The following is a 14,912-nucleotide window of genomic DNA, read 5'->3' on the forward strand; positions in this document are numbered from 1 at the left end:
CCTATCTTCACACTGAGGGCAGTCTCCATCACGTAGTGTGGCACTATGATTTTGGTGAATAAGATAAATTCCGATCAGATGTAGCAGCTCAAAACTGGGCACTGTGGGCCATCAGCAGCATCAGAACTGCATCCCACCACAATCTGTAACTTCATGGCCCAGCATCTCTCTCACTCTACTATCACCAGCAAGCCAGGGGACCAACCCTGATTCAATGAGGAGTGAGGAGAGCATGTCAGGAGCAGCACCAGGCATACTTAAAAATTAAATGTCAACCTAGTGAAGCTACAACACAGGACTACTTGCATGCTAAACAGCGGAAGCAGCATGCGACAGACAGAACTAAGTGATCCGACAACCAACGGATCAGATCAGAGCTCTGCAGTCCTGTCACATCCATTCGTGAATGGTGGTGGACAATTAAACAACGAACGAGAAGAGGAGTTTCTATGATCATCTCCATCCACAGCGATGGTAGAGCCCACCAAGTAGAGTGTCTAAGACAAGGCTGAAACATTGCAACAATTTTCAATCAGAACTGTCAAGTGGATGATCCATCTTGGCCTCCTCCTGAGGTCTCCACCATTGCAGATATCAGTCTTCAGCCAATTCCATTCACTCCACATGATATCAAGAAATGGCAGAGCACAATGGATACAGCATAGGCTATAGGGCCCCGATAACATTGTGTAGTGCTAAAGACTTGTGCTCCAGAAGGCCCTAGCTAAGCGGTTCCAGTAGAGCTCCAACACGGACATCGATCTGACAAAGTATAAAATTGCCCAGGTATGTCCTGTCCACAAAAAGCAGGTCAAATCCAATCCAAGCAATTACTGCTCCATCTACTTTCATCAGCAAAGTGCAATCAAGCAACTCTTACTCACCAATAACCTGCTCACTGACACTCAGTTTGGATTCCACTAGGGCCACTTGGCTCCTGACCTCGTTACAACCTTGGTCCAAACATGGACAAAAGAACTGAATTCCAAAGCTGTGGTGAGAATGACTGCCTTTGACATCAAGGTAGCATTTGACTGAGTGTGACACCAAGGAGTTTGAGTAAAAATGGCCCACTTTGAATCAGCGAAAAGTCTCACTGGCTAGAGTCATACCTAGCACAAAGGAAGATGGTTGTGGTTGTTGGAAGCCAATCATTTCAGTCTAAGGTCACTGCAGAAGTTCCTCAGGGTAGTGTCCTGGACCTAACCATCTTCACCTGCTTCATCAGTGACCTTCCCTCCATCGTAAGGTAGAATTGTGGATATTCGTTGGTGCTTTCAGAATGCTCAGTTCCATTTGCAACCACTCAGATAATGAAGCAGTCTGTGTCCGCATGCAGTAAGACCTGGACAACATTCAGGCTTAGGCTGATAAGTGACAAGTAACATTCATGCCAAACGAGTGCCAGGCAATGACCATCTCTAACAAGATCGAGTCTATCCACCTCCCCTTGATATTCAACAACATTATCATTGCCATTTCCTCCACCATCAACATCCTGGGGGTTACTATTGACTGAAACTGAACTGGACCAGCCATATAAATATTGTGGCTACAAGAGCAGACCAGAGGTTGGGTATTTTGCTGCAAGTAACTCACCTCCTGACTCCCCAAAGTCTGTCCACCATCTACAAGACACAAGTCATGAGTGTGAGGGAATACACTCCAGTTGTCTGCATGAGTGCAGCTCTAACAGCACTCAAAAAGCTCAACATCATCCAGGACAAAGCAGCCTGTTTGATTGGCATCCACCACCTTAAACATTCACTCCCTCCACCACTGCACACCATGGCTGCAGTTTGTACCATTTACAAGATGCACCGCAGCAATTCAGTAAGGCTCCTTCAACAGCACTTTTCAAACCCATGATCTCTATCACCTAGAAGAACAAGGGCAATTGTTGCATGGGACGTTCCTTCATCGTCACTGGGTCAAAATACTGGAAGTCTCTACCTAACAGCACTCTGGGAGTACCAACAACACAGAGTTTGCAGCGATTCAGGAAGGTGACTCACCTACACCTTCTCAACTTTAGGAAGCAAGTGAAGGTCCTTGAAAGGGTACAGAGGAGATTTACCAGAATGGTTTAAGGGATGAGGGAATTTAGCTACAAAGTTAGGTTGGAGAAGCTGGGGTTGTTCTCTTTGGAGTAAAGGAGGTTGAGGGGAGATCTGATAGAGGACTACAAGATTATGACAGTTTTAGATAAGGAAGACAAAGAAAGGTTCTTCCCATTAGCTGATGGTACATGAAATATGAACACAGATTTAAGGTCTTGGGCAAAAGATACAGGGAGGAATGTGAGGAAGAACTTTTTTATGCAATGAGTGTTAATGTTCTGGAACTCACTGCCTATGAGGATGGTGGAAGCAGAGACGATCAATGATTTCAAAAGGAAATTGGAAAGGCACTTGAGGGGGAAAAAACTTGCAGGGCTATGGGGATAGAGCGGGGGAATGGGACTCACTGGAATACTTTACGGAGAGCTGGCATGGACTCAATGGGCCAAATGGCCTCCTTCTGTGCTGTAATAATGACTCTAAGGGTAATTATGGATGGGCAATAAATGCTGGCCTTGCTAACAATGCCCGCATCCCATGAATGAATAATAAAAAAAAAGCTGTAGATCATTTTCCCCTAGCTAACGTGAAAATAGCATTTATTCTGCAAAAATACTTTTAAGCCATTTTTGTAGATTTGTACCTGCTTTGTATATAAACATGTGGGGCCATCATAAGCAAATATAAACATTTTAAAATATGCAGTCTGACCAGTTTAATACAGTCTTACTATTTTCCGTGTTACCCCCAGTCATTTCTAGTTCACAAAAGTCTCAATTTTCTTCCTTTGTCCACTCCCATTCAATTAAATTACTGCATCACTCAAAGTGTACCTAATTAAAGTGCACTAAGCTGAAGTCTATTTAGTGGTGAATTTGACCCCATCAGATCCTCTAAAGGACAATTTCAATGTGAATTCCACTGATAAGTTAAGATATTTTAAATTTATCTTGATACATGGTCAAGTGGACTTCATCCTGCAGCAACTTCACTGTTTTCAATTCACTGGTCAAATTGCTGATGATTTGCATCCTGAGAAAAGGAGCTCAGCAAAGGGCAGTGGTTTCTGACCTTGTGCTGAGCAGCTTAAAGATTGGTGTAATCTCACAGTTTACTGCTTCTGCAGTTGGTATTGCATTAGACAACACACCTGGGTATTGCAGTCACAAACGTTGATGTGAATATATTCCACTCTGCAAAATCTGCCTTGACCTTTTATTGGTCAACTGAGAAAGTGACTCTTCAGCGATAGCCCCCTTGCTGATGAAACGGGGCCCCCAAATGCTTTGCTGCATCACCAAAAATATGGGTGGATTGTCCTTGATTAATGGTTGTGATTTGCTGCTGAATTCACACATTAAAACAATGTCTAAGGGTCGCCTAGTATAATTTTGCAATCAAATCTCAGAATGTATTATTCATTTTAAACTGAATAACATGGTGAAGGTGCACAGGTCAAACCAAGTACTGTCCTCACCACCGACACTGTCCATGCTTATACATGCAGCTGTCTTTATCAGGCGCTGTCTTTATCAGGCAAATGATGATAACTATTTGTCATTACCATTGAATTCAATTACAAAGGCACCACTTATAATAGATTAAGTACACTGGCTACTACATGCAATTCATTAAGTTTTGCACACCTCGTTAAAGTGCAATTAAGCACTGTTAACTACTCACCTGTGGAGCCGAGTGCCTCAGTACTGTAATGAAAAATGTTCTGGTGTAAAAAGAATCCATTTGGTACAAATCGTGGCTTGTGAAAGCACCAACCACCCCTTTTCATCTATTTTTCATGTCGTAGGAACAGCTGATTGAAGGTGCCCAAAGTCTCCACTTTCTGACTTCCTCCCCTGGTTGCTAACAGCTGATGGAGACTACAGGCAACTGTTCACTAAATACATTAAAGATTATTTACAATTAACTAAATCATTATCCAGTACGGAAGGGCCAGAGAATCAATATCTTCTTGGGATGTGAGCACCATGAGCACGGTCTGCATTTATTGCCCATCCCTAACTGCCCTTGAGAAAGTGGTGAACCACCTTCTTGAACCATTGCAGTCCAGGTGGTGTAGGTATACCCACAATGCTGTTAGGGAGAGAGTTCCAGGATTTTCACCCATTTTGACACTTGGTCAGTATGCAGTATTGTACTATAGGAGGCTGTGTGGTTTCAATTCCCACTGCAGAGATTTGAATACATAATCCAGACTGACACTCTAGTGCAGTACTGAAAGAACGCCATCTTTTGGATAAGGCCAAGGCCCCGTCTGCTCTCTCAGGTGGACATAAAAGATGTCGTGGCACTATTTTGAAAACGATCAGAGGAGATCTCCCCAGCGTCCTGGCCAATATTTATCCCTCAACCAACATTACGAAAATAGATTATCTGGTCATTTATCTACTGGCGGGACCATGCTGTGCGCAAATTGACTGCTGCATGTCTTACATTACAAAAGTAACTCCACTTTATAAAGTACTTCATTGGCTGTAAAGCACTTTGGGACAATCTGAGGTTGTGGGGAAGGCACTATGTTAATGCGCGCTTTACTTTCTTTTTATATTACATATGGTTCACCTGTCTATAACCAGATGTATTCACTTTCACAAACCAACATGACTTTTTTGCTTCTCCACCTGATCAATGTTATGGGTTATTACAGTTGCTTGTTAACTAGATTATGCATCACGAATACCATAACAGCGAAATAAAAACAGAAAGTGCTGGAAATACTCAGCAGGTCAGGCAGCATCTGTGGAGAGAGAAGCAGAGTTAATGTTTCAGTCTGTGACCTTTCATCAGAACTGGCAAAGGTTCGAACAGAATTAGGTTTTAGGACCTGCTGAGTATTTCCAGCACTTTCTGTTTTTATTTCAGATTTCCAGCATCTGCAGTATTTTGCTTTTATTTTAACGTTACAGCAAAGGTTGATCGGTTTGGTTTTTCAGTAGGTAGTCCGATCGATTTACCACCCACTGTGTAAAGCGGGAAAATCACGTTCGCAGGAAGGCGCTGCTATATAACTTGTAAATTGATGACATTGGTTATAAATTTCCCTGTAGTCTTAACTGTTTATGTCTCAATAAGCTTTAATTATTGACATCATAAACCAATGCAATGCCTTCTGTGACAATTGACTGTCAGCAATACATGCACTTCACAAAGCCTGGCGCAGCTCTTAAAAAAGGTCTACACAATTACATATGAAATATTGTCCACTGCAGCAGAGAGTAATTTCAAAGTTGCAATTTAACCTGGAGGTTCAGAGTATGTACATAAAACATTTCTCTTCAATTGATATTATGGGATGCTGTCCATCAGATTATACATTTGTAGCTCACTCTCCTGTGAAATATTCCATGATATGCAATGGCTAGAAACCAAATAATTAACATCTTGACCACGCTGAAGAAAATGGTTGAAAGTGAATTTTAAACACTGATGGCTTCAATTCAGTAACTACATCTGATGTGACGAGAAATTTCGAACCATAGTTTGTGAGCCAAAATATTGAAAATCTGCCCTAAAATATCCCCTCATTTCCACCTCTCTTTTCTGTGCATTTCCACTATGGATTTTACTTTCTCTTTCTTGCTTCAGTCTCCTCTTGGCTCCAACACTGAGGTATGTACAAATTAATGTTTGCTACATGTACCAATAGTTACAGAGGACAAACAATTCAGTTACCGCCATCCACATAGCTTCTTACCAGACGATACAATAACCTCAGTAACAGATCTTGTAGATATTCAACATCCAATAATTGAATACAGTTTATTCTTCAAGGTACCAAATAACTTATGAGTGACAAATCTTGAGTGGTATGTGTAGTTACGACCGAAGCAGGAGGAATGCACTATCTTTCTCTAGTTTTACTTCTCCATAGATCACAACATATATTTAAATGTTTACTCAGTTACCAATACGGTCAATCATATACCCTACTCTTTATCTCAGAATAAAATACACCTAACCAGGTTTCTTCAGTTGTTATGACTGAGGCAGAGGAGTGCGCTGTTAATGCAGTCCCACTTCTCCGCAGGTCACAACATTTCAATAAATTTTCCCACTTACCAAAACTGCCAGTTAGATACTCTATTTGTCCCCAGAATAAAGCACACTAACCAGGTTTCTTTAATAAACAAGAAAATTATCCGCTTATTATAAAACCAAGTTTTAACCAATAATGAAGTAAATAAAGACATGAATTGAAAAATTAAAGCTCCATGTTTTGTATCCTAGCCGTCACACACACTCACGTATACCCAAAAACTGGTTAACCAGGAAAAAAAGGAATTTTTGTTACAGCTGTTACAAAGAAATAGAAGGAATAAAAACAAATAACTTAGTTTGAAAAGATATGGAAGGAAGTCCTTCGGTTTGGCGAGGTGTCCCAAAGTTGAATAGTTGGGGGCCACTAGGAGTCTTTCCAGGTGAGGTTGATGAACAGTCTGTTTTGGGTAGGCATTCAAAGAAATTCAGCTGCAGAAGGCTTCACATTGGTCTTCCATCAGGTGTGCAGCAGCTGGTGTCAGTTCTCACACACATTCGATACAAAGTTCATTTGAAGATGCAAGGTTCTGCAAATATTCTGCAAAAATGCAGGAGGCAACAGTACCACTTCATACAGGCATTTGCTTTTCAAAAGCAGGGATTTTTTTAAAGAGAGGTAACAGTTTTCTTCTAAACTCCTGGCAGGACCATATGAAGATTCCAATTGCCTGTTTTGAGTCCAAAAACCAGCATCTTTTAACAGTTCAATGTGAAACTAAACTTTTTCAAGCAAGTCTCATGTTAGTCATAAATTCTCTCTTGTCACAACAAAGAATAGCTCTTAAGTCAAACCCCCTGTGGTGTTTACTTGAAATCACCTGTTTTCCAGTACTTGTTTACTGGTCAAAACCAGCAGCCTCTTGTTGACCTTCCTTTTTCTTTTTTTTGAAGCATCCATAAAGCTCAGCTATCTCCAGATGTTGCAATGTCCATGAAATCCTTTTTTTAGTTTTTAAAAATATAGATTCCCAAGTTTTAACACAAAAAATGGAAATTCTGTAACACAATAAACAAAATTATCAGTTTATTACAAAACAAGACCTATCCAGTAAAGATGCAAAGCATTTACATACAGTGTGAAATATGAATGTAAATAGATATTCCCTTCTAGATACCCAACACACACGCACACATACACACCGGTTAGATTTTTAAAAATTCTCTGCAGAGGTCTTTTACAAAAAGACAAAAAAGGAATTCATTGGCAAAATACTTGTTAATTCCTAAAGAAAATGGCATACAGTCTGGTGTCCAAGTACACATAGCCAGGTCACTGGGATTTTTTTCTGGAGCAATTTTGTTCATGCAACATCAAGAATTAATCTGGCAGACTTTCCAGGAGCTTCTCAGGAGAAATGCAGCATCAGAGGTTTTAGCTGTCATACAGTGGATTTTTATTTTGCAGGGTCTCTCAAAGAGGTGGAGAAAGATGAGCTGTGTGTTTCTTTCAGCAGGTTACAAATCCAACTGACATTCAAAACTGTCCACACCCCATCCAGAACGTCAAAACCTTCTGACCACCATAAATCTTGACATGTCACTTCTCTGTAAACATCTCCCCCACGTCACCAAGGCTTCTGTTGTTTATTTAGCTTAAGGCATGTAACATCCAGTAAAGATTTGTTTTCAAACAAAACCTCAAGTTTCTTCCCAGTGACCCTTGTAGAAAAAAAACACATCCATGGAATCTTTTCAGTTTTCCAAATGAACCAATGTCCATGATCTTTATCACAAGTCCTGAAAACATCTTAAGGAGCACCTTCATAACAGTGTCGATTCCCTTTGTGAGAAAAATTCTATGTTTAGTGATTAGTTATTGAGTTACAAGAAGTTTCACACGTATATTTACTTCATTTTCATTGAAGGGATATTTAATTTCACTTATTATTCATGATTAGTTAATTCAACATTTCCCATGATTTTTAAGTAAATTTGGCAGACAGGTGGCAATGTCATGAAACTGGATTGAAATTACAAAGTCGGAACATAGTCTGCAAAACATTATTTTAATTTGTTACAAAAATAGTTTAAATTTTTGGCTGCCTGGTTTCTTGAGCGTGTGAAGATTTGAGACCCCATTCCAGATTTTGGTATTTGCCGAAGGCTACCAAATGCAAAGCTGAAGGGAAAACATTAACCCCTTTACTCAGCCTTATCAGTAATGCTGTAAGCTGTGTGTGCATATATATTCCTCAATATTTAAGTCCCAGTGAGCCAAAGAGGTAGAAATTTAAAGTACAGTTCACTGCTGTTAATTCAAAGGCATTTTTGGGTGAAAAAATGTATTATCCAGTAGCTTGAATTTATTTTGGTTCAATTAATTTGCCTAGTTACTTTATAATTCAAATTAAATAATTTTAAATTAGGATTAGACTATACCTCCATCATATTATTGAAATACAGCATCTTAAAGTGTGGCTATGGAATTAGTTGTGGGGAGGTTACTAAAGGAATGAGTGGCAGGAAAGCAATCCCACTCCTGACAGTAGAATAAATTATGCAAATGACTGCATTTGTTATTCAGCAATCTACCCTCACACTTGTGGTATAAATACCAACATACTGTGAGTTCAATACATTAGTATTTAAGTTGCATAATAGGTGTACTCGTAGCATCTGCCGGAAACTGAGAAAACATAGAGTGCAAATGTTTTAGAATTCAAAGAAAATGTCAGATCAAACAGTATTTTACAACTCAGGCACACATTGACTGCTGTGATATTATTAATTGAGAATGACAATCACATCTCTGATTCAGTAACATAATATAAAGATCATGTATTAATTTTGTGTTTTAACCTAAATGTTATTGCTAAAGTACAACTATATTTCCATAACTGTACATTGCACATCCTTACTTAACCCTCTCACTTACTTTAAAACTGACTCAATAGTATGTCTTTCCAGCCTGTATAATGCTGTCTGATAGCTAAGTGTGAACCTATTGGTGTAGAAATCTAAGCCAATCAATGTGCAAATTGCTGTTTAATAGTAAAAGAAAAAATAGTGAAGAATAAAAATGTGTCTCTCTAACATGTACCATTCCTAAATAATTAGGCAAATCCTAATTGCTGTAGACATTTTTCCATGTTCACAATCCATTAATGGGTAACCTAGCCTTATTCAATATCATATAAATGGTGATCTATTTAGCCATTGATCAGTCTGTGCTTAATATTTTTACAAATGTCTTTTTAATCTGTTACAGAAAGATAACTGTGCAAATAAAATGACGCTTTGTTATTATGTACTTGTAGCAGAAGACAACATCTGAGTCTTTCATTGGAAGAGAGAAACGCTCAAATTCACAGTCATACATTGGTCGTCCCATTCAACTGGATAAGATTTTCCTTTCCAAAGTTAAAGTGCCTCACACATTTGTAATTCATTCCTATACTCGTCCCACTGTTTGCCAGCACTGTAAGAAGCTTTTGAAAGGGCTTTTTAGACAGGGTGTGCAGTGTAAAGGTGAGTATTGTAATCACAATGCATGCACTGTTGCTCTAAATAGTGAAAACTGTTGAAATGTTTCTGAAAACCAATAAAAAAGTTGTATTATGTCTATTGTGTTTGCTTCTCTCAGAATAAACCACTGCAGTTTCTTTGTTCAGTGTTGGCACATTTAATTAATTCAGACCCTGCTCATTTTGTTCAATAAAAGTTATCAAAATGCCAATCTAAATTATTGATTTATTTATATTTCATTATGAGCCTGCATTTCAAAACTATCTGAACTCTCTTCTGCTGAACAAGTCCCCAACATACTCCACACTGTTTACACTTAAATCTTACAACTTGTTTGCAATATAACCAACTTAGCTCCTCACCATCCTTGACCAATCTAATTTGTGGTACAATTTCAAAAATGCTGATGAATGGCCAAGAGGTATTTGTTTAATTTTAAGTTTCATAGGGAATTCATAGAACCAGTATTTCATCTGACAGGTATCAAAAAAACTTACAGAGACCTGGTAGCTTTGTAATATGTATCCTGCTTCCATTTATGATAGAGTTTAGACTTTGGAAAGTGGCAAATGCCCAACATTACCTACAACTCTATTGATGTTGTTTTTCTTAAAATCATATCATTTTAATGTCTGAAAGTATACCTTGTAAATTTTTACCCAGGTGGGATGGTAAATCCTATTATATCCCAAAGCTAAGGCTGAAGTTATTCTGAGACTGGTAGCTAGGAAGTGCAGTTACCAGCAAGTACAAAATTCCATTCCGTAGAAAGTATATTTTAATATTTTGAGACCATTAAGTAGACTGCAGTACATTCTGAGCATTTTATAAACTATCTTCACACTGCATTGACGTTACACTTCACATTGTGCCATGCCCAAGTGGTGTAAAATGGCTTCCCCAAAAGGGTTTCATAGCTCTTACATTTAATGCATGGCATGGTTAGATCGGGAATTGTTGCCTCTTTTGCATAAATACATACTTGAAATTCCTTTGTGTTGAATTAAAAGTGGAAGTATAACTGCGCTTGCATTTTGTGCCTTGAGCTGTGGAAACTAAAAATTCAACCAAGTTAATGTCTGCCAAGCACTGCTGTGACAGGCATTTCTTTTGTGAAACTGTGAGGGATAAGGGAAAAAAAACAGATATTGTTACTGTATGTGGTTGAGGTCATGAGTCACTAAGCATAGAATTCCAGGTCATAATTCATTTATGTGAATTAAAGCTTTGGGAGACCGTGTTAATGAACCAGCATCATTGTACAGTTATCTCTGTTGACAATTAGTCTGTAAAACTGATGGCCCACAGTATCAACTGGCTTGTCTATTTCCCTGAGACTTAGCAGAAACTCTTAATCAATGAACCTCCCAGAAACCTAGCACTACCTGTCCCAACGCAAAATAAGGGATAGTTCCTTTTATAACTACCATCCTGGAAGACTCAATAGAAATAGTCAAAAGTTTCAAAATGTCTAAAAGGTAATCATAGTAGCCTTGATAATTTTGGGGAAATAGATGCTACAGTTATCAGGCATAATTGGAGCAGCATCCTAGGCCCAGTCATCTTCAGCTGCTTCATCAATGACCTTTTCTCCATTACAAGGTCAGAATTTGGGCTCTTCGTTGATGATTGCAGTGTTTAGCTTCATTCAAAATTCCTCAGATAATAAAGCAGTCCATGCCGTCATGCACCAAAACCTGAAAAACATCCATTCTCGGGCTGATAAATGGCAAGTAGCATTTGTGCCACAAATTATGCAAGGCAATAGCCATCTGCAACAACAGAGTCTAACCATCTCATTACATTCAATGGCATTACCATCATTGAATCCCCTATCATCAACATCCTGGGCGTCAACATTGACCAGCAACTCAACTGGACAAGCCACAGAAATACAGTGGTTTCAAGAGTCGGTCAGTTGCTGTGCATTCTGTGGTGAATAGCTCACCTCCTGACTTCCCAAAAGCCTCTCCACCACCTACAAGGCACAAGGCAGAAGTGTGCTGAAATACTCTCCACTGGCCTAGATGGGTGCATCTGCAATAAAACTCAAGAAGCTCAATATCATCCAGGGAAAGGAATCTGCAGGATCACTGCCCCATCCACCAGCTTAAATATCCACTCCCTCCACCAATGGCGTACCATTGCTGCAGTTGGTACTATCTACAGGATGCACTGTAGCAAGTCACCAAGGCTTCTTTGCCAACACCTCCCAAACCCGTGACCTCCACCATCTGGAAGGATAGGGGCAGCAGGTACATGGGAACACCACGACCTCCAAGTTCCCCTCCAAGTCACAATCATCCTGAGTTGAACAAATATTTCCATACCTTCATGGTCACCAGATTAAAATCCTGGAACTTCCTACCTAGCATCATTGTGGGACTGGAGCAGTTCAAGCTGATGGCCTAATACCACTATCTCAAGTGTAACTAGGTGTGGGTAATAACATGCTGACCTTGCTGGTGATGTCAATAATCTGAGAATAAAACAATAATTCTGTATAGAGTGGCCTTAATGCACTAATAGGCTTTTCTCACTCAGGACTTCATGATCTTCAATTAACTTGCTTATCAACATTCTTGTTTTTATATTCCATTTATTTGCTCCATTACTGAAAAGTAAAATGGGTTGTATTGAAATGAAATTGTGTGCACTATTTCATGCTTCTAATCCCGATCTGATTGAACAGGCACCAGCCTCCTCCCAGAGCTCATGGGATGCTGCTCTTGACCCAACAGTCAGAAAATGTTTGACAGAAACACTGATTAACTTCTGTCCAAGTGTAATTTTTGTACCCACCTCCCCCTCTGTCGAAGTAGCTCCCTTCAATTCAGTCTCTCTCGAATCATCGATTGGGTACTGGTTAACCCATGTGTCCCCATTGTGTCCATTGTGCAGCAGGCTGGCTGACAGTGTGCTACACCACTGAACTGACAGACACAATCTACTTCATTTTTCACATAATATGACCAAGTTCCATTGTCAAAAGTCTATCAAAATTAACTTGTCAACATGATTTCCATATTTGCCTTTTATAATCAACAAAGTTTTTGCAGTTTTATTTTTTCAAGAACAGTATTAATACATAATACTCTGTTCATATATTATCAACTAAATCTTTGATTTCTTTTCTGTTAGATTGCAAGTTCAACTGTCATAAACGTTGTGCCCCAAAAGTGCCAAATAATTGCCTTGGTGAAGTGGCTATTAATGGAGGCAAGTTGCATCTTATATTCATCTCCCCATCTCAAACTAAGAAAGACTTGCATTTATATTGTGCCTTTCACAACCACCAGACATCCCAAAGTCCTTTACAGCCAATGAAATATTTTTGAAGTGTAGTCACTGTTGCAATGTAGGAAATGCGGCAGCCAACTTTCACCCAATAAGCTTCCACAAACAGCATTGTTATAATTACCAGATAATCTGTTTTTGTGATGTTGATTGAGGGATAAATATTGGCCAGGGGATAACACCCCTGCTCTTCTGCAAAATAGTACCATGGGATTTTTTTACGTCCACCTGTGAGGGCAGACACAGCCTCAGTTTAACATCTCATCCGAAAGATGCCACCTCCAACATTGCAGCATTCCCCTCAGTACTGCACTGGAATGTCAGCCTTGATTTGTGTGCTCAAGTCTTGCAGTGGCTATTAAGGAGTGTATAACATTTAGTTTTTTTACTGATTAAAAGGCTTAACTCTTTTTGGCACAATAATTTACTTGAATATTTCATGCAGTTATGTGATTTGATGAGCTATCACCTGTGGAACCTGTTCAGACATCACTTAAACTGTAAAGAAATTGTACACCTGGTGTCAAATGCCAAGAGGAAATGCTCCTCGTCATCTTACTATTACATATGTTACTTTTGTAAAGTCTATGGAATCCGAGACATGTTTCTCTTTAACTAGTGCTTAGATATTAGATAAATATTGGAGTATCACCAGTAAAATTTGTAATTGGTGTGTGTGGTTTGTACATTTTGATAGATTTGCTTAGTCCTGGTGCAGAGTCAGATGTAGTAATGGAAGAAGGAAGTGATGACAATGAAAGTGAAAAAAACAGTGCCCTTATCGATGACATGGAAGAGTCCATATCTCATGACTCTGAGATATTAATCCCAGGGAGTTACGGTGACAATGGTGACCTCCAGGACCATGAACAAGATGATGCAAATCGCACAATAAGGTTAGTCTATATGAAGAGATTGCTGGAAAATAGACAGATACATTTGGTTTGACTGTACATTGCTAAATGTTAAATTTTCACAGAATTACACATGCCAACTAACGGACGAGGTTAAAACTGCCAGTTTCATTCCATAACATGATGGGTCTTAGACAATACTCCTGGCTCATAATGTCACTACGGGAAAGGTATATGGCAGGAAGAAGACATTTTAGGCTTCTGGATTGCCTCTGAGCAACAACTACCTGCATTTATTAGCATCTTGAAATGTTCTAGGCCCCATCAAAGGAAAAACAGATGTCAGGCAGTAATAGGAGAGTTAGAGGAAATGACCAAAAGCAACATAAAGGATTTAAGGAGACTTTTGAAAATGGGGAGAAAGTTAACATGGTGGAGGTGTTTGGAGAGTGAGTTCCAGAGATTAGGAAGATCATTGCTAAAGGTTTTGAGACCAGAGGTGGCATGGAATGAGAAACCATGCACAAGTGGCAGAGTCAGAAGACCAAAGAACATGAGCTGGTTTATGAGAATGGTAAATGTTGCACAGATATACCATATATCCTGAAAGATTCATGCTCACAGAAATACAAAATAAGCTAATAAACAGTTTAGTAAACAAGGATGAGCATTTTGAATTAAATGAATCAGAGTTGGGAGCCAGTGGAGGTTGATAAAGCCAGGAGACAAGGATAAGAGAGATGGACAGGACGCTACTGACAAAATTTTGAACAAGTTGGAGTTTATGCACAGTGGATCTCAGGAGGACATTGAGAAGGGAGTTGGAGGATGTTGAGAATAATGGAAATGTTGATAGGGCTTCAGTGGCAGTAGTGGAGAGTAATAGTTTAGACAGTTAATGTTTTTTTTAGTCTTTCATGAGATGTGGGCATCACTGGCAAGGCCAGAATTTGTTGCCCATCCCTAACTGCCCTTGAACTGTTGCAGAGGTGGAAGTAGGTAATCTTGGTGATAGTTAAGATATGAAACTTGGCTCAGAATACAAAGCATAAAATACGAGAACAAAGGAAACGTGAAAGCACTATTAGATTGCAGATATTGTCCGTTATATCATAGTATTGTGGAGACATTCAGATAAATAACCTTCTCCTTTAACTAAATGCATTGTAGGCCAAAT

At 39.3% G+C, this 14,912-nt stretch overlaps 1 protein-coding gene across 3 annotated transcripts in view; it reads left to right on the forward strand.

Moving 5' to 3' along the window:
- prkd1 (protein kinase D1) overlaps positions 1-14,912 on the forward strand; it is a 388,549-nt gene that overhangs the window by 318,134 nt on the left and 55,503 nt on the right. For all 3 annotated transcript variants that reach the window (XM_068038347.1, XM_068038348.1, XM_068038350.1), the window contains 3 exons: positions 9,377-9,587; positions 12,726-12,803; positions 13,579-13,777. In XM_068038347.1, coding sequence (XP_067894448.1) covers positions 9,377-9,587; positions 12,726-12,803; positions 13,579-13,777 — 488 coding nt within the window. The remainder of the gene's footprint in view (positions 1-9,376; positions 9,588-12,725; positions 12,804-13,578; positions 13,778-14,912) is intronic.

This window comes from Heterodontus francisci, chromosome 9 (assembly GCF_036365525.1).
Source record: "Heterodontus francisci isolate sHetFra1 chromosome 9, sHetFra1.hap1, whole genome shotgun sequence".
Lineage (NCBI taxonomy): Eukaryota > Metazoa > Chordata > Chondrichthyes > Heterodontiformes > Heterodontidae > Heterodontus > Heterodontus francisci.